At 42.9% G+C, this 24,743-nt stretch overlaps 2 protein-coding genes across 2 annotated transcripts; both read right to left on the bottom strand.

The window, feature by feature from the left end:
* Positions 1-9,164: 9,164 nt before the first annotated feature.
* On the bottom strand, positions 9,165-13,249 carry tiprl (TIP41, TOR signaling pathway regulator-like). Its single transcript, XM_084474004.1, has 8 exons — positions 13,221-13,249; positions 12,144-12,285; positions 11,402-11,581; positions 11,120-11,216; positions 10,742-10,873; positions 10,452-10,547; positions 10,265-10,327; positions 9,165-9,845 (listed from the first exon to the last, which is right to left on the bottom strand). Exons 2-8 carry the CDS (start codon positions 12,266-12,268, stop codon positions 9,723-9,725), a joined length of 816 nt encoding a protein of 271 aa, XP_084330130.1. The 5' UTR covers positions 12,269-12,285; positions 13,221-13,249; the 3' UTR covers positions 9,165-9,722.
* A 469-nt stretch (positions 13,250-13,718) lies between these two features.
* On the bottom strand, positions 13,719-23,593 carry riox2 (ribosomal oxygenase 2). Its single transcript, XM_084474817.1, has 10 exons — positions 23,533-23,593; positions 21,216-21,657; positions 20,956-21,075; positions 20,111-20,239; positions 19,250-19,353; positions 18,882-18,984; positions 17,300-17,468; positions 16,948-17,036; positions 16,338-16,445; positions 13,719-14,334 (listed from the first exon to the last, which is right to left on the bottom strand). Exons 2-10 carry the CDS (start codon positions 21,645-21,647, stop codon positions 14,170-14,172), a joined length of 1,419 nt encoding a protein of 472 aa, XP_084330943.1. The 5' UTR covers positions 21,648-21,657; positions 23,533-23,593; the 3' UTR covers positions 13,719-14,169.
* Positions 23,594-24,743: the final 1,150 nt, after the last annotated feature.

The raw sequence follows: 24,743 nt of genomic DNA, 5'->3' as shown, positions 1-24,743 counted from the left end.
TTCAACCTACTGGCAATATTTTTGTAATATAAGCACCACATCTTACCTTAGTTTAGTAGCATTTCATTGTTAAGCTCCAAGCCTAGAGATTTATACCCCAGGGACATAGATCACGGGCAATAATAGGATTCTCTGTTATTAGTTATGAAATATTCAGAGGAATTACTGTTGCATTTGACAAATAAATGAGATTCATCAATAAATGAGATTCATAAATATGACCAATTCCTATTGTGTAGCACTACAGAAAAATGGGCTACTAAATTAACCACCATACATACAACATTCAAAGTTATGCACATCTCTCTAAATTCATACACAGTCCATTTTAGATGCTTAACATCTTTTCCTTTTCTTAATTTTTAATTTTACATGCTTAGGAGATGATCGACAACCTATTGTCTGGCACCTAAAAGTCAGTGTTGCCAGATATCATGAAACAAGCAAAATCAACGCTCAAAATAGGATGAAGACACATAGGGTTAGCCCTGACACTAGAATACACTATGCACTATGAATTAAGAGCTTTGTAAATACTCTGCCTAGGTCAATGGTTGCGATATGTTTAAGATTTATGATAGCATGAATCTTAAATGAATGAATATAGGACCTGAATTTGAGTATGTTGGTCAATGAGGCAGGTAGCAGTATTGTGTGGTAACTGGTTGGACAGGTGTACAATAGAACTGTAAAACAATCCAGTCCTTTGAAAATGTTCTAGACGTTCTTGTATTTCAAGATGGAACGACGGTTAAAAGGAGATTAATGTGAAATACCTTCCGGATTTTAATCATTTATTTCTACAACTAGTGTGATTCTAACCTTTCACTTATGTAGGGTTATTAAAGTTAATACAATGCCTGTCAAACATTTTGATTTCATGGTCATCCTCATTCATCATTTATATTTGATATATTGTTATATGATATCTCATTTACAATGTATATATTTTGCTGAACACAGATGTGTGAATTAAAAGATAATAGTCTTTCTGCTGGACGTGTCTTTCTTAACCCGCCCCACAGACAGCCAATCACCAACACACCATTGTTGTGACAACAGGTCTGGGCTACCTCTGTTTGTTTGTTTCAAAACAAAGATAATGTTTCTCCTTCAAATAGCTTTTACACTGAATGCATTAAATGGGAAACAAGCTGTCTTTGCAAAAACCTTAAAGGTGTCATTACACCGTTTTTTCATTCTTTTTGCGTTGGTCAATAGTAGCAATGAACGCCCTGTGAGTCGGTTCTGGTGCTCCTGTCTCACTCTGTTCTAGTGGAGGAGGTGCTCCTGTCTCACTCTGTTCTAGTGGAGGAGGTGCTCCTGTTTCACTCTGTTCTAGTGGAGGAGGAGGTGCTCCTGGTTCACTCTGTTCTAGTGGAGGAGGAGGTGCTCCTGGTTCACTCTGTTCTAGTGTGTGGAGGAGGTGGGCGGGGATGAATGACCTGATTTTGGCTCTTATTCATGACATGCAAATGCCTCGCCTCTGATTGGCTAACAGCACTGTCCGTCACAGTAATAAAACCAATTCAACTTAGAGAGAGAGTGGTGGATTTCATGATTAGTTTGAATGAATCAGTTTGCGTCGGTCAGTTCGTCAAGAAGAGTTCATATGTTCGTTCGTTCGTTCATATTTCCGGTAGCGGTGAATCGGTTCTCAGTCACTGAGTCGGTCAGACTCGGCTCCTCCCTCGTTCTCGTTCAATCGCGATCGTGCAATGGTGCAAACGGTCAACAATCAACACAACATTAACTAAGTTCCTTTTAGCTGAGGAGCGCTTCATGTTCGGAATCGGGATGTTGTTGCCCGGCTGGCTCTCTCAGTCCTCGAGTCTTCACCGCTAAACATAGTCAGTGAACGAACGGCGACTCGCGAGTCAGCGACTAGTGGGTGGAGCTGGGAGTCGAGTCTCGGATAACGAACGATACGAACGAGACAAACTGAAACGGGGAATCAGGTCGGTTCGTTCATGTTAAAGAGTCCTTCGTTCGAACTGATTCGTTCGCAAACGAGCCACCACTAGAGAGAGAGAGAGAGAGAGAGAGAGAGAGAGAGAGAGAGAGAGAGAGAGAGAGAACCACTGGGCTCCTTGTGGGTTTCTGGTTGATTGAATACAGAAAGAAGAGCTGCCTCGGGGCCCCGCGTCCGGGGGACCGTGCACCGATCCCCCCGGTCGCCGTGCCCCGGTCCTGGTGCCCGGGCCGCCGTGCCGGTAAATGTTGAACTAGTGCTAATGTCCGATCCAACCATTTCTTCCTCAACTCTTCTTTCTTGGCCAAGAGACGCAGCGTTGATTTGTTCTCGCCACAAACAGCACAAACTCAATACTGTCCCCGTGGGCCGTCGCGAGCCATGGTGGGCGAGGCCATGAACACTAATCCACCAACTGACGGCAGTCGGTGAGGCTTTTCTGATTCGATCGTTCATGCGTCTATTTTCTTTCATTTGCTAATGCAGGCCATCGAGGTAGAAGAACATTTTCACGTGCAGCATGCATATGCTACTCCCAGTGACCTATCGTATTCAAAAGGAACAAGTACTGAACGGTTTCTCTGGGAATGAGACCTTTAAAGGTGACATATTGTACCATATTTAATTTGCCTCTTCTGACATCACTAGCAGGCGTGTCCACCTAGATGTATGACGGATAGATCTAGGCCGACATACCCACTTGTGATGTCAGAAGAGGCAGATTTTCAAAAATGCTTGTAACGGCTAATCACACTCATTAGTGGGTTAGCGAGCTATGCTGCACTCAAAGCCTAGGTTAGCTGGGACATGAAAGGTGCTCTCTTTTAGTGTCGCTGTATCACCGTGGTGACTTATGCTGTCAACCAAACCTGGTCGGGAGAAGGTTTTCAGCTTAGTCTATCGGGTTACATCGGCGTGTGCAGCTTCCTAGCCCCTCTTTTTACAATGTCGTCACCATTTGTGGGTTTTCCCGTGGACCTCGGAGCCCGTATCGTACAGGGGTCTCTCCGGAGACAAAGGGTCTTTCGGGACAGATCCGATCCCTTGGCATTGCCTGAGAATTATTCTTTATGAGAGATACAGGTTCTCATCAGAGGGTATTCGCTATTTGATCGTCCTTGTTGGACCTTGTGTAGGCAAGGCTACACAATGAAGCAACTTACTGTTGCGAAAAAATACGGTGTGCCATGCTATTCACAAAATTGTAGCTGCGCTCAATACATTGCTAAATGTATTCGTGGTGATGTCCTGATGTTGGACCTCCTGAAAAAAGACTACTAGGTAGTATTTTAGTGGCGGAAATGTTAATTACCTTATATGTGAATGAGCAGTAGAATGTCGGCATTTCACACCAGTCGAGTGGGCGTGTTGATGACGCTTCGGTCTACGTTTGCATGTCATTGAGTGGCACCCCCTAATCGATAATCAGCCTGTTGCCTTTTGTTCGCTGAATGCTTCAAAAAATATTTAAATGTGGCACTACTTTTCAGAGTCATTCGTGGTGAACGTTAAATGATAGGTCTTATCGTAACCCTCATAGTACACATCATACATTCAATTACAATACATGGGTTCACAGCTGCATGCGTATATAGAAAATGTTTTTTTTATTATGATGTTACACCTTTCCTGCTGTCGGCTCCCAGACCGTAGTCGAGAGCACAGGGGAGACGTTCCCTCCAGGGCCGATGTTCTCTCGGGGGTAACACCCTTCACTTTGACCGGCAGTGGGTCTGCTTATAGGTTTGAAAATGGTCGGAATGAAGCGGCCGCCTATTCTTGACAGGATGGGTACTTTATTCTTAGTTTCACTAACTTTACAGTACACGTTTGCACAGACACATCCACACTTGTTCACTAAACTGACACACACTACCGCTCGCTCTCCTCACTCGTCCACTCACTCACACACACACTGCCATTCCCGCACACACACACACACACACACACACACACACACACATGCACTTCCACTCCCTGTTTTCTCAGTTAAATACAGAAATCAACTACATTTGTCCCAGTGTTTGTTTGATGTGAAATTAAGCCAAAAAAGACGCTCTCTTCCTCCAGCAACGCAGTCATTCGCGAAGCCTTTCTATGTCGTTTCTTCTATTTGTCTGTAACTCATGCTCCAATCTTTTATCGATCGATGCGGATGTTGTGGATGCAACGGAATATATGATGCATCGCTGCAGCAACATTTAAGATGATCGCGATGAGTTCTGCCCATTCTGCATCCGTGCTGTCTGCGGTCAGACCAAAACAAACCGAGACCCTACGTCAGGCCTATTCAACTAGCGACCCGTTGGCCGATTATGGCCCTTCTTATTCTTTTTCTGGCCCGCAAGAGTTTGCCTGCAAACCTCAAAATAAAAAATAATATTATTATTTTTTTGCATTCGTTTTATTTATCATATTACAGTGTAATATGCTAAATAAAACAAATGCATTAAATCTGTCATACACATGCCTATAATGCCGCTTTTCCACCGCCAGTACCAACTCGACTCGACTCGACTCGCCTCGACTCAACTCGGTTTGGTTGCGTTTCCATCTAAAAAAGTACCTCTTCAATGTGGGCGGGTCGTAGAAAAGAACCTCTCCACCATGGGCGGGTCGTCATTAGGTTTTAATCACGGGAGACGCGATTCCCGGGAAATCTGAATCTGATCAAGACTATTTCCTGATTCCCGGGAAAGGTTATGATGGGAAATAAAATAAAATAAAAAGCGCAATGACTGCGCGTCTATTGTTGTCATACGGTAACGTTGATAGAGGCGAAACTCGAGCCCTAGGAAAGGAACGACACTGAAACGAAACAGCGAAACGCTGATCCTCCGGAGCCGGTCCGTGGACTCCAGCCACGCCGGACACACACAACCACGCCGGACACACATAACGACGCGCGGGAAAGGAGCGACACACACGGCGAAACGCTGATCAGTGTCCCCCTTGGGAGCGGGTTCGTGGACTCGAACCACGCCGGACACAACTTAACTTTGAGTGATTATTCCCATTGACAGCCGCTGGCCAATCAGTTACCAGCAGCCTGTTTACGTCACACAAAAGTACCTACTCCGCTCGCTTGGAACCTCGACGGAGGTAATACTAAAAAAAAGTACCTGGTACTAGGTACCAGGTACTTTTTTTGCCAATGGAAACGCAAAAAAGGCGTGGCGAGTCGAGTCGAGTCGAGCTGGTACTGGCGGTGGAAAAGCGGCATAAGGCTCTGTCTGTACCAACAATTGACCTGTCGCTAAGCTCCGCCCTTAGAATGCAGATGAGCCAATGACATTCCAGCCTCAACTATACTCGGATAACGGCTCGGACAACTCCATTGAAACCAACAGGGAGGAGGCATAATATAACAATTTGATGGTGGATTTATGTTGTTTGTGTAAAAAAAAAATAAACATGGTCAAAAGATGTGCTTGGGGTACATGTAACACGGACAGTCAGTATCCCGAGAGGCTGCAGAATGTATATTTCATCCCTTTTCCCAAGCCACAACGGGACAAGAAAAAGTGTGTAATGTGGATCAGACTGTGGCAGGTCAGAATACCAACTGAATTTAAGCTTGTTATTCCTTCTGTATGTGTAATGTACTCCCTTTTGATTGCTCCTAGAAAAAATTAAATCATTTTTCGCCCAAAATTCTCCAAAACCTGCTTTGATATAATGTCAGCTGACATTTGTCCACATGTTTTTGTTATGGAGTCTGGTTTGTTTGTCCGAGTTCATCATGGTAATAGCGGGGGGCGTGACTTAGAGACAGGTCAATTGTCTCAGTCAAGCTCACGTTGCATTTTATGCTGGCGGGCCACGGAGAAACTCACTTCAGCTAGGCTAACAACACGCAAGATGTCTCTCTCCAAGCAAGATTAAAAGTGAAGAAGAAAGGAATGCGTCTGACAAGTTTATTCCATGTAGTAGTACTATATCTATTAAGTTAACACTACTTTAGGTATGATTTATTTGTAGCGATTCATTGACATAATTTGACTCTATGTGTGGCCCATGAACCCCAGTGGTTTTCCTTTTTGGCCCACTTGTTAAGGAGGTTGAATAGCCCTGCCCTACGTCATATCCCGCCCCCCTAAATCAGCCAGAGATTCTACTGATGACTGAGCGATACCGATGTCCGCATATCGGGCATCAAGTGTGAATGACCCTCACGGTGGAACCTCCTGATCCACAAATGCAGAGAAAAGACGGAGGTCATATGTGAAAACGGCAAGGGTGTATTTAAAGTTAATTCCCTAAATTATAGAATAAAGCAGGTTGGACGTTGCTTTTGCCTTTTGAAATCATCATCACTCTATTGGGATCAATGGCGAACAATCTGCATTTGGCATAGTTATTTTATAGACAATATGCAGAATCTTTTCACTTACAAATCAACTATTTTTTGCCAGCACGCCTCCCTAGGCTAATTATGTGCAACTGTGTTGCCTCTAGCTGTTCTGATTCTTGAACTCCTCATAGGAGTTCATTATGACTATCTGTTCCTCTTCAGTGAAATATACTGCTCTTGATCTATCCATTTTGTAAAGGTGATTAAAATGACACGATAAACGCATTGAAACTAAAGGCCGAAGTATACTTCTCCAACTCCTTAATCCGACTCCGTAACGCCTCGTGCACACTACCTCCGTCATCGGACCGATCTCATTGAGTTTGCATGGGGCACTCTCGAAATGCATTGTGGGTCCGTCCGTCAAGTCGGCTCCGAGGCCTGCGTCAAAAGTCTTAAAAAGTCTTTAAGAAGTCAATTCCTAAATCCATTCTTAAATCCCCCGCTGCCGGCCGGCTTTTTGACATTTCCACGGCGGGTTGTATCACAAAGACCATTTCATTGGACAGAGTCCCAGTAGCGGCACACTAGTGTATTTGCATTCGCTTCCCGAAAAGTTTAACATTTCTCAACTTTTGATTCAAGCCACGGAGCCGACTTGACGGACGGACCCACAATGCATTTCGAAATACACTAGTGTGCCGCTACTTGGACTCTGTCCAATGAAATCGTCTTTGTGATACAATCCGCCTGGAAATGTCAAAAAGCCGGCCGGCAGCGGGGGATTTAAGAATGGATTTAAGAATTGGGCGATTGCTGTGGTACACGTACAGGGGCAACACTGTCCTTGCGACTACGGGATCCATTTTGCAATAACAACAAGCAGGAAGACGGAGGAAAAAGCCGGCTTTAGCGATTTGATTGGCAGCAGGCTGCGTCCACAAAGACTACTCCCCCATACGTCAGACACGTCCTTGTGCATCCGTCGATGGACGGAGGTAGTGTGCACGAGGCGTGACTACGGAGACCCCTCCAGCATTCGCAGTTCTCCGTCGGGATGTCGGAAACACAATGCAATTAGCCGCCCGATCGATCCTATATGCTGACTACTAACCATGTAAATAATGTTGTAAATAAACTTCCAAAGCTTTTCAAATCGTATTTGGTGTTTTATTAGTCCTTAATGTACAAAGTAAACAATGTACAAAGTAAATAAGGTGCAACGTCAAACCGGGAAAAAGTGATTCCGGAAATGATTTTGTTTGAGGACCAATCACAGCCCTTGCCGTCTCCGTCCGTCTCCATGGCATGAAATGTTCACATGAGGTTTTCTAACATTAATGAGTTCCCCTAGCCTGCCTATGGTCCCCCAGTGGCTAAAAATTGTGTTAGGTGTAAAACGAGCAGTAGGTATCCTGCTCCGCCTTTGAAAAAATGAAAGCTCAAACGCGTGGATTTGGGATCTGGCCCCATATGTCATATATGGGTCCAGGTTACCTCCCCTTTCTCTGCTTGGCCCGCCCAGAGAATTTGGCCCACCAATGAGACAATGAGCTAGGACCGTGCGAGTGCCACGTGTGTGTGTGTGAATACACACACTGTAACGCAAGTGTTCTTTGTTATTTGGATAACCGTTCTGCTGTTGGTGTTATGGCGCATAACACGCAACACACTAACGCAAGCTTGCATAAAGCTCCCATTTGGTGAAAAGACCAGACTGCGTCGGGTTCTCTGAGGTCTCTGGTATTTCCACAACGAGACTCGTAGTGGGGGTTATCTCGGCCATGGTTGAGAAGGAATTGGCAACCGCGACATGGAGGAGAAAAGGATTGTTGCCCAGGATTGTCCACCGGAGCCCCGCTGCCCGCTGAACGCTGCCCGGGAGCCCCGGAGCCCCGCTGCCGTGGTAGCGGGGCTCCAGCGGGCAGCGGGGCTCAGGGGGGAAGCGGGGCTCCAGGGGGCAGCGGGGCTCCGGCGGTAGCGGGGCTCCGGTGGTAGCGGGGCTCCGGCTCTAAAAACGGCACGTTTGTGGAGAGCTCATCGTGGGACTGGCTCGTAGTGGCTGTAACTATGCACCAAGGCTAAATTTCTTGAACGTCTTCAAGTACTGTATTAGGGGCCCACTAACAGCTATATTAAAGCATCCATAAAATATCATGCCATGGGACTTTTAAAAAATATTGGATGCGCACGTAAAGCTACGGAGAGGGTATCCGACAGGCTCACCGTCGACGGAGAGGGCTCTCCGTGTCTACGTACAGCACTTTACGGAGGAGTGGAAAACCTGGCTTGACTAATCGAATCCTAAGTGAGCTTCGTGGTAGTACCATTTAACTCTGATTGCGAGTTGCGTATTTGTCAATCCAGGTTTTCCAAAGAAAGCCTGGGTATGTTCAGTGAGGTTCGTAGTGTACCCCACTGGTGGTATAATATGTCACCTTTGAAAACATGATTAATGATGAACACATGTAAAAAAACAACGAAGAAATGTTCAGATATTTATATGGTGCAAGATTTTTGTAGAATAGAAAGAACAAAGATATCAGCCGACTTCATACACACTAAATACATGGCATAATCACAGACATGCTGTCAGTATTGTTACTACTGCTACCGTACTATTATAGTGAGTCTGATGCATTAACTCGTAAATATGCCCTAGTGTAGGCCAGACTGACGGATCTTTATAACAGTTTAAATATCTGTGTTATCATGGTTCTTGTGTTCTTGTGTTCATGTGTATGACATTATGAACAAACATGAAAAACAGCCCCTATGATATTTATTCTAATACATATTGCATTGATTAAAGCATATACACGCCCAGAGTATTCAAACAAATACAAAGTGGAATTAAAGGTTTTGTTTTGTGAAAGGACCCCACTGGAACTACAAATATATTGTCAATACATTTTATTATCATCAACAAACATTCCTTACTTCTACACATTTCAGCTGATTAAAGTACATTTAATAGCAAAGTAAAATGAATGTTCTTTTTGTGCTAGCTCAAAATGTTGGGGTGGGTATTTCATTCAGCTGTGGAATAAACCTGGCAGTCACTTTTATCAAAAGCTACGTGACCATCAGAAGTCAAGAGTCAAGATCAACTACAAATGTTGGGAAAGCATGCAGGTGATTGTATTTTATGCATGTTATATTCAACATATGCAAACTAACGATTTGATGCATCAAATGCTTTTGGAAAATAGAATGCCTTTTGTTAATCTGTTAAAACGTTTGTAAGAAAGCATAAAAGAATGTAAAACCCCTTATCTGGTGAATTATTTGCAGGTACCGTGCTTGTATTTACGATCACTTGAAGTTCCACTTGAAATGAAAACTGTTGCAAATCCTACTAGACATTAACCACCGTTTTATATACACACTCATAGGCATACGTGCACACATGTGCTCGCAAACACACACACACACACACACACACACACACACACTTCATTCAGCAACAGTTTCCTGGGATTCATTCAAAGGGAGCTCCAGCTTTTCATACTTGGTCAGCTTTAAAGTCAAGTACTGAGCGATCTCATTGGGATCTGTGTATTTACAAGCAGGAACGTCCTAAAAGGAGGAGTTTATAATCGTTAGCTTGTATATTAACTCATTAAACTCATTTCTCACACATCATACATTTCGGCAATTCAAATATGTCTAAATCTGCTTTTCAACAATAACCATTAGCAAAGCATCTTCTACATTTTCGTCTAGAAATGTGTGTAATAGTAATAACATAGTGTGTGGGTGTGAGTGTGTGTTATTTGAAGACTCACATTGACGTTATTTGTTGCAATAACCTTATCATAACACATTTTCAAATCAATATTTGACACCTCTAATGTAAAAGGTCTTATTGGTTTAGGGATCGAGGCCTGATTGACACTGCTCCACTCCAATCAGAACTCTGGTTCAGACTGAATGGTCCACTTCCAAGACAACATGGTGAGAACATAGTGTGTTTGGTAACTATTACCATTACCCACCTTAAGTTCTGCAATTTTGCTCTCTTTTGTGCTGAACTCCCGGAGCATGTATTCACATCCCGCCTGAAAACATAAAGATTAGCATTCATTATCTTTCTGTTCAGTTCTGTAGAACCATGAAGAGATCTTTGCACATAGCACAGCCACATGAAGAGTCTGTGTTCCGCGGTCATGTGTTGCTACTTGCCTCATGGTAGAGCCGCGTGTCGTTGATCCGGATGATAACTCCGTCCACTCGAAGGAAGAACCGCAGCAGCACAAAGAAACTGGTGGGCATGACCCTCTGACAGGACAACAAGAACCAGTCAGTGAGGGGAGAAGGTGTGTGGTGTATTACCATTGACCTAAATATTGGATCAAAGTGTGGGAGATTATTTTTTCTTGGATATGCATGAAGAATTAGGCGTCCATCCATTTATCTATAGGAGGAAAGAGACAAGGCCTAACTGAAGGAGCGAGGATCAGATAGCCACTCACTATTTTGACGCTGATCATAGAGACCCCATGGTCGTGCAGCTCGTCCTCAAACAGCAGCACTTCATCGAAGAACATGATCTGCTCCCGCGCCTTCAGCTTCTCCAGGTCGATCCGCTCCGACGTCTCCGTCACCTTCAGAGGAGCGCATATTACACTACTGGATGTTCTGCTGTATCTCCACAGTCCAATAGAACAACCACTGAACAAAGGCAAGGCTAAAGATGATCACATCTCCTTGATTTGTACCGGGCCTGTCAGAGAAGGACCCTTGTGTTGGTGCTTTTTCGTTGTTGTTATTTTCTATAGCACAAAAAGGGTAGAGGAAACATGGAGACTGGTCATTTAAAGTCACTGGTTCTAACTTGATGAGCGACTCACTGTGATCTGTGTGTCCCCTAGGAGGGTGCCCCGGTAGTCTGTGGTGTATGTCCAGTCGTAGGGCTTCACCACCTCTTTGGAGTGTTCGGAATCTGCCCTAGGAGCCCAACACCACAACATTATGGACAAACAAGAACCCTGCTCTGATATCTTTGTGATTAAATGTATTAATTTCCTAATCAAAACCATTTTCATCAAGTCTTTAAAAACTCCATCATTCTAGTACCAATGCATAACATATAGTAACAATATTTAGCATGTATTAAGAAATTATCTCCTTGCCTACTCTCCTGCCACTCCTGTGCGCACGCGACTTTGACAGAGTCTTCCATGTTATTGACTCTCTTCAGAGCGTCAATGGCGTTAAACTCAATGCCGTAGCCGTCACTGTGCTGAATCCGCAGAACGTTGTCCCCAAACAGCATCTCTGGAAGGGAAGGCAGGTTCATATCCTCTGCCAGACTGGAGCCACAAAGTTATGAGAGAGTTTACACAAACAACAATACTGGAAGTACTTCTATAAAGCAAACTATTATCAAAGTCACAGTAATATCAAGTGACTGGAAAAGGAATATATCATTCTTTTTGCATACCAACATATTGACTTTCCTCGACATATCAACAAAGTATCTTAGGAAATAATGCTAATAAAGTTTTCTGAACAACCTTCCCGTACACTCAGGAAAAGAAAGGCGTCACTTCCTATTCAACACATTTATTCTAATACCATTGAGATAATTTAAGATATGCAATTAATTAGGTATGTTTAAAGCTGCCATGTGTTACATTTCAATACAAGATACATGATCAATACAATACATGATCAAATTATATCAATTAAAAAATTATTGAATATAGGATGTAAAACAAATTATACTGCAAGCATTAATGAAACCGGTTCTTGTGTTATTGTGCTTAGTTCATACTCACGCTAAATAACACACTCAGGAGAAATGTATACATTTCCTTTTGCAGTCACTTTAATTTATGCGTAAGTTGTATGTTTAAGTGTAAATAAACTCACTGCTCTATATCCTTTGACTTCATGATGTGTGTTTTGGTTGCAGTCACTTTCCATGGTCCAAATGCAAAGTCCTGTTTACTGCTCTTAAATCCATGTGATGTCATGTTTAGAATTTGGGCAAACATCCACGAAGGAACTGTGTCTGTAAAAGAGCAGAGAAAAGTATTGCAGATATCAGTGATCTAAATCATTTATCAATATAATTATATATACAGGTAATAGCTTCCAGGGAATTGAACAAATATAATTTACAAAAGTGGCTGTGATAGTTCCAGCAAGTCCAGTTGCTGTTTGTTTAATTGAACATCATGCAACATGACTGGTTGCTTGATGTGATATGTTTGACATATGCATGATTCCAATGAGAGTAACAAGCAGAGTGCTGCCATCAATAAAGGGACCTATTGGTCAGCAACAATACTTGAAGTCTTATTGACATGATGTTCAGTTTGCTGTAAGTGACATACCCCCCACACCCAGTTTGCAGCAGACATTGAGGTTCATCGGGTTCACCCATCCTCGGGATGAACATGTCGTCGGCCGCTGGTCATTTCTTACAAAGCAGAACTGTAAAGTCAGTTTGGATTCACATTCTGCTTTATTGACCGGGGAACGACTGGGAGACAGTCACATCTCCCATTGAGTTTGAGCCCCGATAGTGGGGACATCGTTTAGAAATATCTTACTAGTAAAGTCACTGATCTGCATCTGAATGTAGACGTCTTTATAATTATGATTATGTTTTGTTGGTCGAAGTGCTGATCCCGTCGTAATGCTTTAGTCAAGTGGGTTGAAAGCGTCACATCGTTTATTTTGCACGTTGACAGTTTAAAACCCGTGATTACAATCAGTTCAGATCAGCATTAAGGTTTGAATATATTGATATTCATATTTGGTCATATTGGACATATTGGAAATGAAGCTGCCGTTTGGAAAGGAAACGCTCCCAGACTCTGGTCGTCATTCTGACGATCTAATCTGCTCCCAATGACACAACGGTTATATTATATATGTATAATATATGTACATATATATGTCAATACAGCCTACAATCCGCCACTATGTAGTCATTCTCACCTCGGGTTTTAGTGTTGATCAGCGCTGGTATCGGGAGGGTTTGAATATGTCGTCCGACTGCTGTCCGTTTCCTCAACATTTATTCCGCATCGTCGACTACATTACAGCCACCCATGAGAGATATACGTCGCTCTACGGGTGGTCATTAAGTCGATAAAAATGGCATTAATTTAACTTAATTTAATATATATTTATCTATATACATAGTATTGTTTTACATATCAGCGGTTGGCATTACTGTACGGTTACACGGAGCATAAAGACAGACGCACCGGACACCGACAGAGCTCCACATCAGTACACACACACACACACACACACACACACACACACACACACACACACACACACACACACACACACACACACACACACACACACACACACACACACACACACACACACACACACACACACACACACACACACACACACACACACACACTTTGAATTTACTAAATTTAATGATTTTTACGTCAAATAATAATGACTGCAGTAATAAATGCACACAAAGATTGAACATTTATAAAGTAATAGATCCCTCATAATTGATAAGGATGGGTGAACCTTAATGACAGAAATTGGTTTTGCTTTCTATACTGATGAATACATTTGCTTTTCAGTTACCCTGGTGAAAAAAATAATAAACGCAGCCAACAACCAAAAAATCTAATAAACGCTCTTAAAGGTGAAGTATGTGTAATTTAGTGGCATCTATTAGAACAAACAAGGCAGGAATTGAATACCATACTCATGAGTCACATAATATTGAAACAGGTTGTAGTTTGGCGGTCCATATAACTATAAGTATCAGGCACTTTCCCCAGGGTTAGTGATTTCAGGGTTAGTGAAGAGTCTGGTCACCCTCACCTACAGCAACTCATGGTGCTCACCAAAAAACGTGTCTCTGTATTCTTTATAATAGACAATGAGTTTATTCCATTTGTTTCTATTTCAAATGGTTGCACACTTCCAGCAGACTCTCTGTCCAGAGGGCCAGAGCCATGTTGACTTTGGCCTCGTCTGATGGGAGCTCCAGTTGGGCTACGGTCAGCCCCTGTCCCTCCTGGAGCTGCCTGAGGGCCTGGAGGTGGGAGACAGGGAAACGCAGACCCTGTGGGAGAGCCACAATCATTCAGTCCAACATATATTACAACATCTACCACCGACACTGCAGTCCTTAGTTGTGACAAATTTACTCATTCAAAAAAAAATTTGTGAGGGCATCAAAACAATGACATGACAGAACAAAGGGTTGAAGGTATAATGTGTATATATATATATATATATATATGTATATAATGTGTAAGAATCAGAAACTCTTTATTTAAAAAAGGGTTGAACACTCGTATCAATTATTATTATTTCCATTCCATTCTTGCTGTATTATTATGGCGCCAACAATATCCTTGTTACATATACAAGGATATGTAACAAGGATATTTAACGAGGATATGTAACAAAGTAACAAGGATATGTAACGAGGATATGTAACAAGGATATGTAACGTGGATATGTAATGAGGATATGTAACGAGGATATGTAACGAGGATATGTAATGATATGTAACGAGGATATGTAACGAGGATATGTAACGATATGTAACGAAGTACCAAGGATATGTAAGGGGATATGTAACAAGGATATGTAACGAAGTAACAAGGATATGTAAGGGGATATGTAACAAGGATATGTAACGAAGTAACGAGGATATGTAACGAGGATATGTAATGAGGATATGTAACGATATGTAACAAGGATATGTAACGATATGTAACAAAGATATGTAATGAGGATATTTAACGAGGATATGTAACGAAGTAACGAGGATATGTAACAAGGATATGTAATGAGGATATGTAACAAGGATATGTAATGAGGATATGTAACAATATGTAACAAGGATATGTAACGAGGATATGTAACAATATGTAACAAGGATATGTAACAATATGTAACGAGGATATGTAACGGGGATATGTAACGATATGTAACAAGGATATTGTTGGAGCCATAATGGAAATACAGCAAGAATGGAATGGAAATAATAATAATTGATATCTTTGGTTAAATTTAGTTTGTACTCTGTCTGGCTCCCCCTGTAGGTCAGTTCTATTATTTACTTTAATGAAGGGATTTAATACACCTGCAAATATGTGACACAAAGGAGAGTGAGACGGGGAAGCGGGACCACAGTATTTTGACCACAAATATTTGTTTAAAGTATTATCATTAAAACAAATCATTTTTGTTTGAAGCTTTATTTAATAAAGCACTTTTGTATAAACTTTGATTCAGCGATTGCTTTACTATGGTTTTGGATTGCACGTCGTCTACCGCGCTCCTATAGTGGCCTCTAATCTTGGCAAAAAGACCACTACAGATATGTAACGATGTAATGAGGATATGTAACAAGGATATGTAACAATATGTAAAAAGGATATGTAACGATATGTAACAACGATATGTAACAAGGATATGTAACGATATGTAACGAGGATATGAAAAGATATGTAACGAGGATATGAAACAATATGTAACGAGGATATGTAACGAGGATATGAAACAATATGTAACGAGGATATGTAACGATATGTAACAAGGATATGTAACAATGATATGAAACAAGGTAACAAGGATATGTAATGAGGATATGTAACGAGGATATTTAACGTGGATATGTAATGAGGATATGTAACCAGGATATGTAACCAGGATAGGTAACCAGGATATGTAACGAGGATATTTAACGAGGATATGTAACAAAGTAATGAGGATATGTAACGAGGATATGTAACAAGGATATGTAACAAGGTAACGTGGATATGTAATGATATGTAACGAGGATTTGTAACGAGGTAACAAGGATATGTATCAATAGGCCAACATGTGGAACCGGTCACAAATATTCTCGGCGCTTAGCAGATTTAACGGTTAACTGTTGACATCTCTGGTTAGCACCCCTACTCTCGTATTGATTGGATCTTTGGTGACAACGGAGGACCTCAGTTTACGTGATTGTATGCCATAGCGTACAATCTGGCAATATGAAGCCTGTGTCCTGAGGCGAAGATCATATATTGATTAAAAGTAAAAAACTGAAACTAAAATAATTACCTGAGAGACTTCATCCTCCTCCTCTGGGTCAGAACGACCCATCATGTGGACCTCTCTTTGGTTCCGCAAAGAATGCAGAACAAAGACAACCAATTCTGTTGCCTCGTCCTAATACACAGACAGGGCCAAGAAAGAATGAAATAGCATCCATTAGAAAAGGTAAACGTCATATTGTGGCTTTCAATTTAGTTTAACCTTTAGTTGTTACCTTTCTAATGCAGCTGTTTACTATTTAATTATCTTAACCAGAACGTTCCTCATCAATAAAACATGCCCATCCACGAGTCAATCCATCCAGGAAATATTTCTCTATAAATAGTTAAATTCTGGTCCCCTTTTTGCCCCTCAATCAACCTGAAAATGATTTAGGTATAACTTTAGCTGCAACTCTTTGTATTGCCGATGGTAAAACATTCATAGTGCAGGATTAGATCAAAAGTAATAACCACAATAGTGCATCTTGTTAACAATAAAAGTGCATTGGTTAATTGTTGAACTGTTAAACACAAGACATAAATATTTACGTGAATAATTACAATTCTATTTCCTGGTATGGATCCTAACTCATTTCTTTCTGAAAGATAAATAAATTCATGTGTATTTAACTTACTGTTCTTTCCTGGTTGGGCTCCACTGTAATGACAATGTGGTCTCTAAATCTCAGACGTACCGAATCCTTCAGTTCTGGAATCTTCCCAGCTAGAGGGGGAAACATACGTTAATAAACCAAATGTAAAGCCATACAAAAAACAAGCTATGGACATTTCAAACAAATATTAATACTTTATGGAAGAACCTATACACTGACATATAGTTCCATATATACTAGCCATTCATAACAGATGCCTGGCCACCTTTTGAGTAACTGGATCTACAAATTCAGAACTGGATCAAAGGTTATTTCAACCAATCACTGTATGTGATTGTTCTAAATAACTCAACAAACCAAGCCAGAGCCTTACAGGGTGAGACCTCTTCCTGGTTCTGGGTGTATGGGGGCAGTCTGCTGGTGACAAAGTCCCTCCTCATTTCAGTGGAGTTCAGGTCAACGGCTCCATTCTCCAGACGCTCTCCCAGTCCCCTCAGGAAGTCTGCCATCCGCCTGCCTGTGTCCAGGTCCCCCCCACCGCCCTGACCAGGCCAAGGCACAGACACATGATGACTCCCAGGGAATGAGTCTATGATGGTTAAAAGTTTAATTTAAAGGTCCCATGGCATGAAATTTTGACTTTATGAGGTTTTCTAACATTAATATGAGTTCCCTTAGCCTGCCTATGGTCCCCCAGTGGCTAAAAATGGCGTTAGGTGTAAAACGAGCAGTAGGTATCCTGCTCCGCCTTTGAAAAAATGGCTCAAACACGTGGATTTGGGATCTGGCCCCATATGTCGACATATGGGTCCAGGTTACCTCCCCTTTCTCTGCTTGGCCCGCCCAGAGAATTTGGCCCGCCAATGAGACAATGAGCTAGGACCGTACGAGCGCCACATGTGTGTGTGTGAATACACACACTGTAACACAAGTGGTCTTTGTTATTTGGATAACCGTTCTGCTGTTGGTGTTATGGCGCATAACACGCAACAACGCAATAACGCAAGCTTGCATAAAGCTCCCATTTGATGAAAAGACTAGACTGCGTCGGGTTCTCTGAGGTCTCTGGTATTTCCACAACGAGACTCGTAGTGGGGGTTTTCTCGGCCATGGTTGAGAAGGAATTGGTAACTGCGACATGGAGGAGAAAAGGATTGTTGCCTGCGATTGTCCACCGGCGCCCCGCTGCCCGCCGGAGCCCCGCTGCCCGCCGGAGCCCCGCTGCCCGCTGCTGCAGACTTTTCATTCAGTCCTTCTAGTTGCAGAAATCGCTGGTGCTAGGCTAGCGCAAGTTGAGGGGAACTGCTAGCCTGCCAATAAAAACTGTTTTACCCACTCCCGAGGCAAACCAATCATAATGCCCAACTATCGATGTGTTGTTAGAATAGTGATGTTGATAGAATAGTGTTAGAAATAAACTTACCCTTGCATCGCATTGCATTTAGTTTATAATCCCTGTAGTTGGAAGCAAGCTATGGCAGCGGCGGACTGATATTACCTGGAGTGCGCTTCTCTGTTTACCTTCTGCTGTAGTGAATCGGTTGCTACACCGGAGCAAAGTGAAATTCCGGTGCTGCTGAGAAAGTAGTCCCTCAAAATGTAATGTGATCATTGCGATACAAGGATAGGTTTATTTCTAATATTATTCTATCAACACAGACATTTACATCGATAGTCTGGCATTATAATTGGTTTGCCTCAGGAGTGGGTAAAACAGTTTTTATTGGCAGGCTAGCAGTTCCCCTCGACTTACACTAGCCTAGCACCAGCGATTTCTGCAACTAGAAGGACTGAATGAAAAGTGTGGAAAACGGTCTCCAATGATAAATAACACACTGGCTCACTTGGAAATGAGACCCGATGTCCAAAATCCTGAACTACCCCTTTAAGTTCATGACAGCAAAGTCCCATTTCAGAAGTCATATCGGGGGGGTTTCATGGTGAAGAATTCTTACCAGTAAATGTCTTCTGGGCATGCCCTGTCGCAGGCTTACATCACTCTGCATGGTGTCAAACAGCATGCTGGGAAACACATCCAACAGCAGGTTACCCCATGCCCTGAGTGGAGAGAACGATGGAGGACAATGTTGTGAAGTCAGCTCGCCATTGGTCATTGCATAACATGAATCCTTGTTGAAGTCTAAGCTAAATAAAATACACCAGACTTTAGATCTTTAGAAACTTCTTTGTATCCGCTCTACAGTTCGTCGGTCTGTACGTAAGAATGTGTGGATGGCTGAACATCACACAGACATAACCGTCACACAGAAAATCGAAGAGGACCACAGAACCCCATTGTACACATTAAACCATGACAACGTACATGTTCTGGTAGGTGCTGAGGGTCAGGTGCGTGGAGTGGTCTACTCCTGCGGGAGTTTCTGCTTGATGGATGGTTCCTCTGGGGAAGTAGAGGACGTCACCCGCCTGTGTGGAACAAACCCATACATCAGTTTTCTAAACTCTAAAACTTGTTCTCTGCATCCAATAAGATGTGGTGCGCAATAAGGTCCTGTTATGAACCGTTGTGGGGCTATACTCAGAAGTTGTCTAGGCCTCCTAGAACCAATTGAGGTTCCGTTTGCAGCCAACCTAAAACACAGAATTTCAGCAGCCCCCAAAAAATGCAATTGACATCATCTTATTTTATAATTTTGCACATTAATAAACAGAACTTGACACATATCAACAACGCCTGGAATAATCTATGAAGAACTGAACACTCTCTGCAGTGTCACATTGGAGTGTGGTGCTGGTAGGAGCTGCACCTTGAGTATGATGTCATGAGTATGATGTCATGAGTATGATGTCATGAGTATGATGTTGTGAGTATGATGTCATGAGTATGATGTCATGAGGGGGTGGTAACCTTGAGTATGATGTCATGAGTATGATGTCATGAGGGGGTGGTAACCTTGAGTATGATGTCATGAGTATGATGTCATGAGGGGGCGGTAACCTTGAGTATGATGTCATGAGCATGATGTCATGAGTATGATGTCATGAGGGGGTGGTAACCTTGAGTATGATGTCATTAGTATGATGTCATGAGGGGCTGGTAACCTTGAGTATGATGTCATGAGTATGATGTCATGAGGGGGTGGTAACCTTGAGTATGATGTCATGAGGGGGTGGTAAGCTTGAGTATGATGTCATGAGTATGATATCATGAGGGGCTGGTAACCTTGAGTATGATGTCATGAGTTGGAGTCCCGATGCGGTGCTCTGGCTCCAGGCTGTACTCTCGGGCCAGCGGCACCGTGGGGCGGTAAAGACGCCAGCGCTTCTCCCCTTCTAGCTGTAGAATGAAAACCTGACCAAAGGCACAGAGACACACTCAGTCACCCTGAAGAACCAGGTGCTGTAGCTGATGATGAGAAATGTAGGGAGGCAGGGGATGTTTTACGGCTTGTTTGATGACTTAATATTCCCTTAATAGTTCTCTTTACCACTCTGGATTCTAACGTGTGTAGTCTATCCTATACCATCACATTAAAGGTCCCATGACATGCCACCAGGTGTGGTGTGATTAGCCGTTACAAGCCGTTTTGGAAATCTGCCCCTTATGACTTCATAAGCGTGTCCACCTAGATGTGTGCTGGATGTCAGTCTACCAGCCTACCCAGTAGACTGTAGCAAACGTGGCTCATCTATCCATCACACATCTAGGTGGACACGCCCACCTGTGATGTCATATATATATATATAGTTACATGTACAGTATATAGTATGTTTATCTTTATTCTAATAGTTTTTTATTATATTTTATTTCAAATTGGTAAATTTTATTTGTATATATACTCTTTGTTTCACACTCTCTTTTCCCACTGTACTGCTGGTCACTTGTGAATTTCTCCTAAGGGGGATTAATAAAGGACTATCTATCTATCTATATGGAGCTCCAAAATGGCTTGTAATGGCTAATATCACCACACCTGGTGGCACGTCATGGCACCTTTAACAACAAACAGGCAAGGCTACTGGCTTGACCAACACATTGTCAGGATGGCTTCTGGTGTTGATTTGTACCTCCACATCGTCGTAGTGTGGTGGCAGGCCCTGGGACTCCTGGGGCGTCATGTAGATGTTAGAGCCGACCAGAGTGCCAAAGAAACATTCCAACTTCTCCTGGATTCTCCACAGCTCATCCTGACAGGAAAAAAACAGTTTAAGATTTCAGTATCGGTTGGATTTTTTAATCCATCAATATTTGGCTATGAATTTAATTCAAATTGAGCCAATACCATAGCACTAGACATTTGAACACTTTAAAGATCCCCATTCCTCACCTTGAATCTCTGCGGCTGGTGGAACTGGATGGTGGCTTTCCTCTGATGGAAGTCTTTGCTGAGGACGTTGTGGTTCACGCGGCCCACCTTGTTCAGGACTTTCTTTTTGCCTTCAACACAGCGGCAGACGTTGAGGTCCGTGCCGTATTCCAGACCCTGGGCGCACAAAGCCTTCATGTCTGACAGACGGAACAGAGACTGGTAGTAGGACGCATTGGCAGGATCAGACCTCTGCAGGTGAAGGGGCTTCTGCTCCCAGACGTCCCTGAAGAACTCCTCCTGCCCCATGGGGTAGATGAGGCTCTGGAAGAGGCCAGCGGGGTCGTCTGAGCTCAGACAGGCCGGCCCGGTGTGTTGGGACTTGGCTGTTTTAGGAGCTGGTCCCTCACCGGGGCCAACGGAGGCGCCTTTTTTATTTTTCTTTGACATCATTTGATTTTACCTGAAACAGAAAGCCTCTGAAGTGAACAACCATGGCGACACACATTGGCCAGCAAGAAAAGAGAAGTATGATACAATATAATAGGGTTAGAACAACAGACATTTCATGTGATCGAAGTCTTTTGCCCACTGTGGGAGTGATCCGACCAGGCTTCAGCTGTGAGGAGACAGGTTCTCAGCATCAGCCAATAGGGGAGCTGTGTACCCCGTGTCCACAGGCGGTCCATCAGGTCAAACGAGATGTTTGCAGAGGATCCCCACAGCCAGGCGCGTAGTGGACAACCGCTCAATTCATTTGTTACATGTCGTAACCTGGGCTCTCAAGTCTCACGCATTGGGGAGACACAAGCATTTCAACCCATTCACACGCTCACATGCCACACTTTTATTTCTCACGCAGAGAAATTACCAGGATAACGCCCACCAAGCTGCGCCACAGGTTTTTTTATAACGGTGGAACAGGTAGGAATGGGTCAAATCAAATGGGTTCCCCGTATGTAGGGCGACCAGACGTCCACTTTTGCGCGGCCATGCCCTCTTTTTGAGACCTAAAAATGTGGTCGGGCGGAATTTCAAAATCGTCCGGGATTTTATTAAAGCCTCAAACATGTTCACATAGAATTTGCATAGCGTTTCCTGGGACGTTCACAAACTGGGCTACGCCCTCCCCTACTCAGTTCTATTGGCTTTGCATTGGTGGAAGTGAGTAGGGGGAGTGATGAAGTAGAGCCTTCGGATTGCACAGTTTTGGATAAGACACGCAGCGCAGCGTTGCTGTGTGTCATACCGACGAAACACAAACTGGACTAACTAAATAGGAGACAGATTGCTCAACAATTCATTGTGGCTAATTAGAGGCGCAGAAACACGTTTGGGTGCTTAGGCTGGATGTGTACATGCTTGTATTATATGTACTTCCTTACTAGCGTAGTGTGGTTCTGATTGGCTGCTTCTGAGACAGCCACTTTACTTGTCCTCAGAGGTCGTCACAATGTTATTTTTGTAATGTAATACAGTTCTATCAGGAGAGCCTGCAGAATAATATACTTGTTTTCATTGTTGTCAATTTTTGTTTTCATGCCAATAAATGATTATTAGTAGCTTATTAGTTACCTTCTCAGTTACCTTGTCACTTCCATGCCATTTTGTGTGCTTTTTACTTAACATAACTGCTAATAGGAACAATGTTTTACTGAACTTTCTATGGTCAGTGTTGTCACTTCATTATCTGGCTATTTACCCTGTAGATGCCTGAGGGTCATTAAGTGTCAACTCAACCAGAGTTTTGCAGCTCAAACTTTTGATTTTGATCATTTAACTTGAGTCTGTGCCGTACTGTAGCTGTCTGAGGTTATTTGGTTATTCAGCCACTAAGGAGAGGAGCAATTGAATGCGAGGATGATAAATCACTCAATAGAAGTCGGCTTACTACTGAACCATCGGCCCCCCTCACTTGTGAAATGATGGCTACGCCCCTGCCCACAGCCTGATGCTGCCACCACCAAACTGGACTGTGAGGACTGGCGTACTGTTTCTTCAGTAAACACATCTCACCACATATAGCACTTGGTTTTATCAGACCACAAATACGTTTCCAACCACTTGGTTTGGAAAGCGGATAGGTAAACCAATATGGAACAGTTTACAACTCGACTCAAGACTTTACTCTGGCTTATATCTGCGTTCAACATTGCATTGCGATCAGACTGACTTCATCACTATGAGGAGGTTGCAGTGTGTTGAAGCAGCCTCATGGGGACCACGTGGGTAGACTCGTGGAACATGAATCATTTACTTTGATGCCATGACGTGGCACAAGTTACATTTTCACGATGCAAATTCAACTTTGGTGAACATGAGTTGTGGGTTTACTCACGTTGTTGAGAAAATATCAAAGCGTGGTCTATAGATCGTTGTGGTGTTGATATTCTTCATGTGTGTTTTTAGATAGGAGATAAACTAATGAAGGTGTTTTAGCGCCCCCTACAGGGCTGGAGGACCAACATCTCTGTGCTGCTCTTGGATCCCATTGAGGCCCATAATACTAATAATACTACTAATAATAAATAATAAAACATCATTTGGTTAAACTTCTCAATAGTAAAACTCACAGGGTTAAAAGGTAAGGTAAAGGTAAGGTGATGTCCTTCTATTTCTTTCGTTTATACAATTATAAAGGCAGAGAACATAACCTTTTTACTTTGATTATCATCCTAGTAATAATTTTATGATCTTGGATGACACGGACTGATATACATGTTTTTGGACCAGTGTAATAAAGCCAGTGATGACCTGACCCACCAGACACCGTGTCTCAGTTCCCTCAGTGCCCTCAGGGCGGCGCTGTCGAGTGGGTATAAATGCCTAAAGTCCATAACCTGTTGAATTCCGTGTCTGTTTACTACTGTCCATGAAGCCACAGCAAATCTCTACCTACTGGACAACACGATGTTATTAGGTGAGTGCTGCATGCAGCGCTCAGTTCTTCTTCTTTCTTTCTTCTTCTTATTTATTATTCTCTATAAACTTTGAAGAAGAATTGTGCAGATTTTTTCAGATTTTTAAAATATTTTATACTTTTTAAGATATTCTTTTAAAATACAATTTTTTTAAATGGAAGTCAATGGGAGGACGGCGGAGCCATGGTGCTCTCCAGTTGTACGGCACGCTGGTACGTCCTAGTCGTATCCAGTTGTACGCTGGTACGTCCTAGTCGTATCCAGTTGTACGGCACGCTGGTACGTCCTAGTCGTATCCAGTTGTACGGCACGCTGGTACATCCTAGTCATATCCAGTTGTATGGCACGCTGGTACGTCCTAGTCGTATCCAGTTGTATGGCACGCTGGTACGTCCTAGTCGTATCCAGTTGTACACTGGTACGTCCTAGTCATATCCAGTTGTACGCTGGTACGTCCTAGTCGTATCCAGTTGTACGCTTGTACGTCCTAGTCGTATCCAGTTGTATGGCACGCTGGTACGTCCTAGTCATATCCAGTTGCACGCTGGTACGTCCTAGTCGTATCCAGTTGCACGCTGGTACGTCCTAGTCGTATCCAGTTGTATGGCACGCTGGTACGTCCTAGTCG

This window comes from Micromesistius poutassou (assembly GCF_964030765.1).
Source record: "Micromesistius poutassou genome assembly, chromosome: 10".
NCBI classification, from domain to species: domain Eukaryota; kingdom Metazoa; phylum Chordata; class Actinopteri; order Gadiformes; family Gadidae; genus Micromesistius; species Micromesistius poutassou.
The sequence above is the reverse complement of the archived record's forward strand: the minus strand, read 5'-3'. Positions and strand labels throughout refer to the sequence as shown.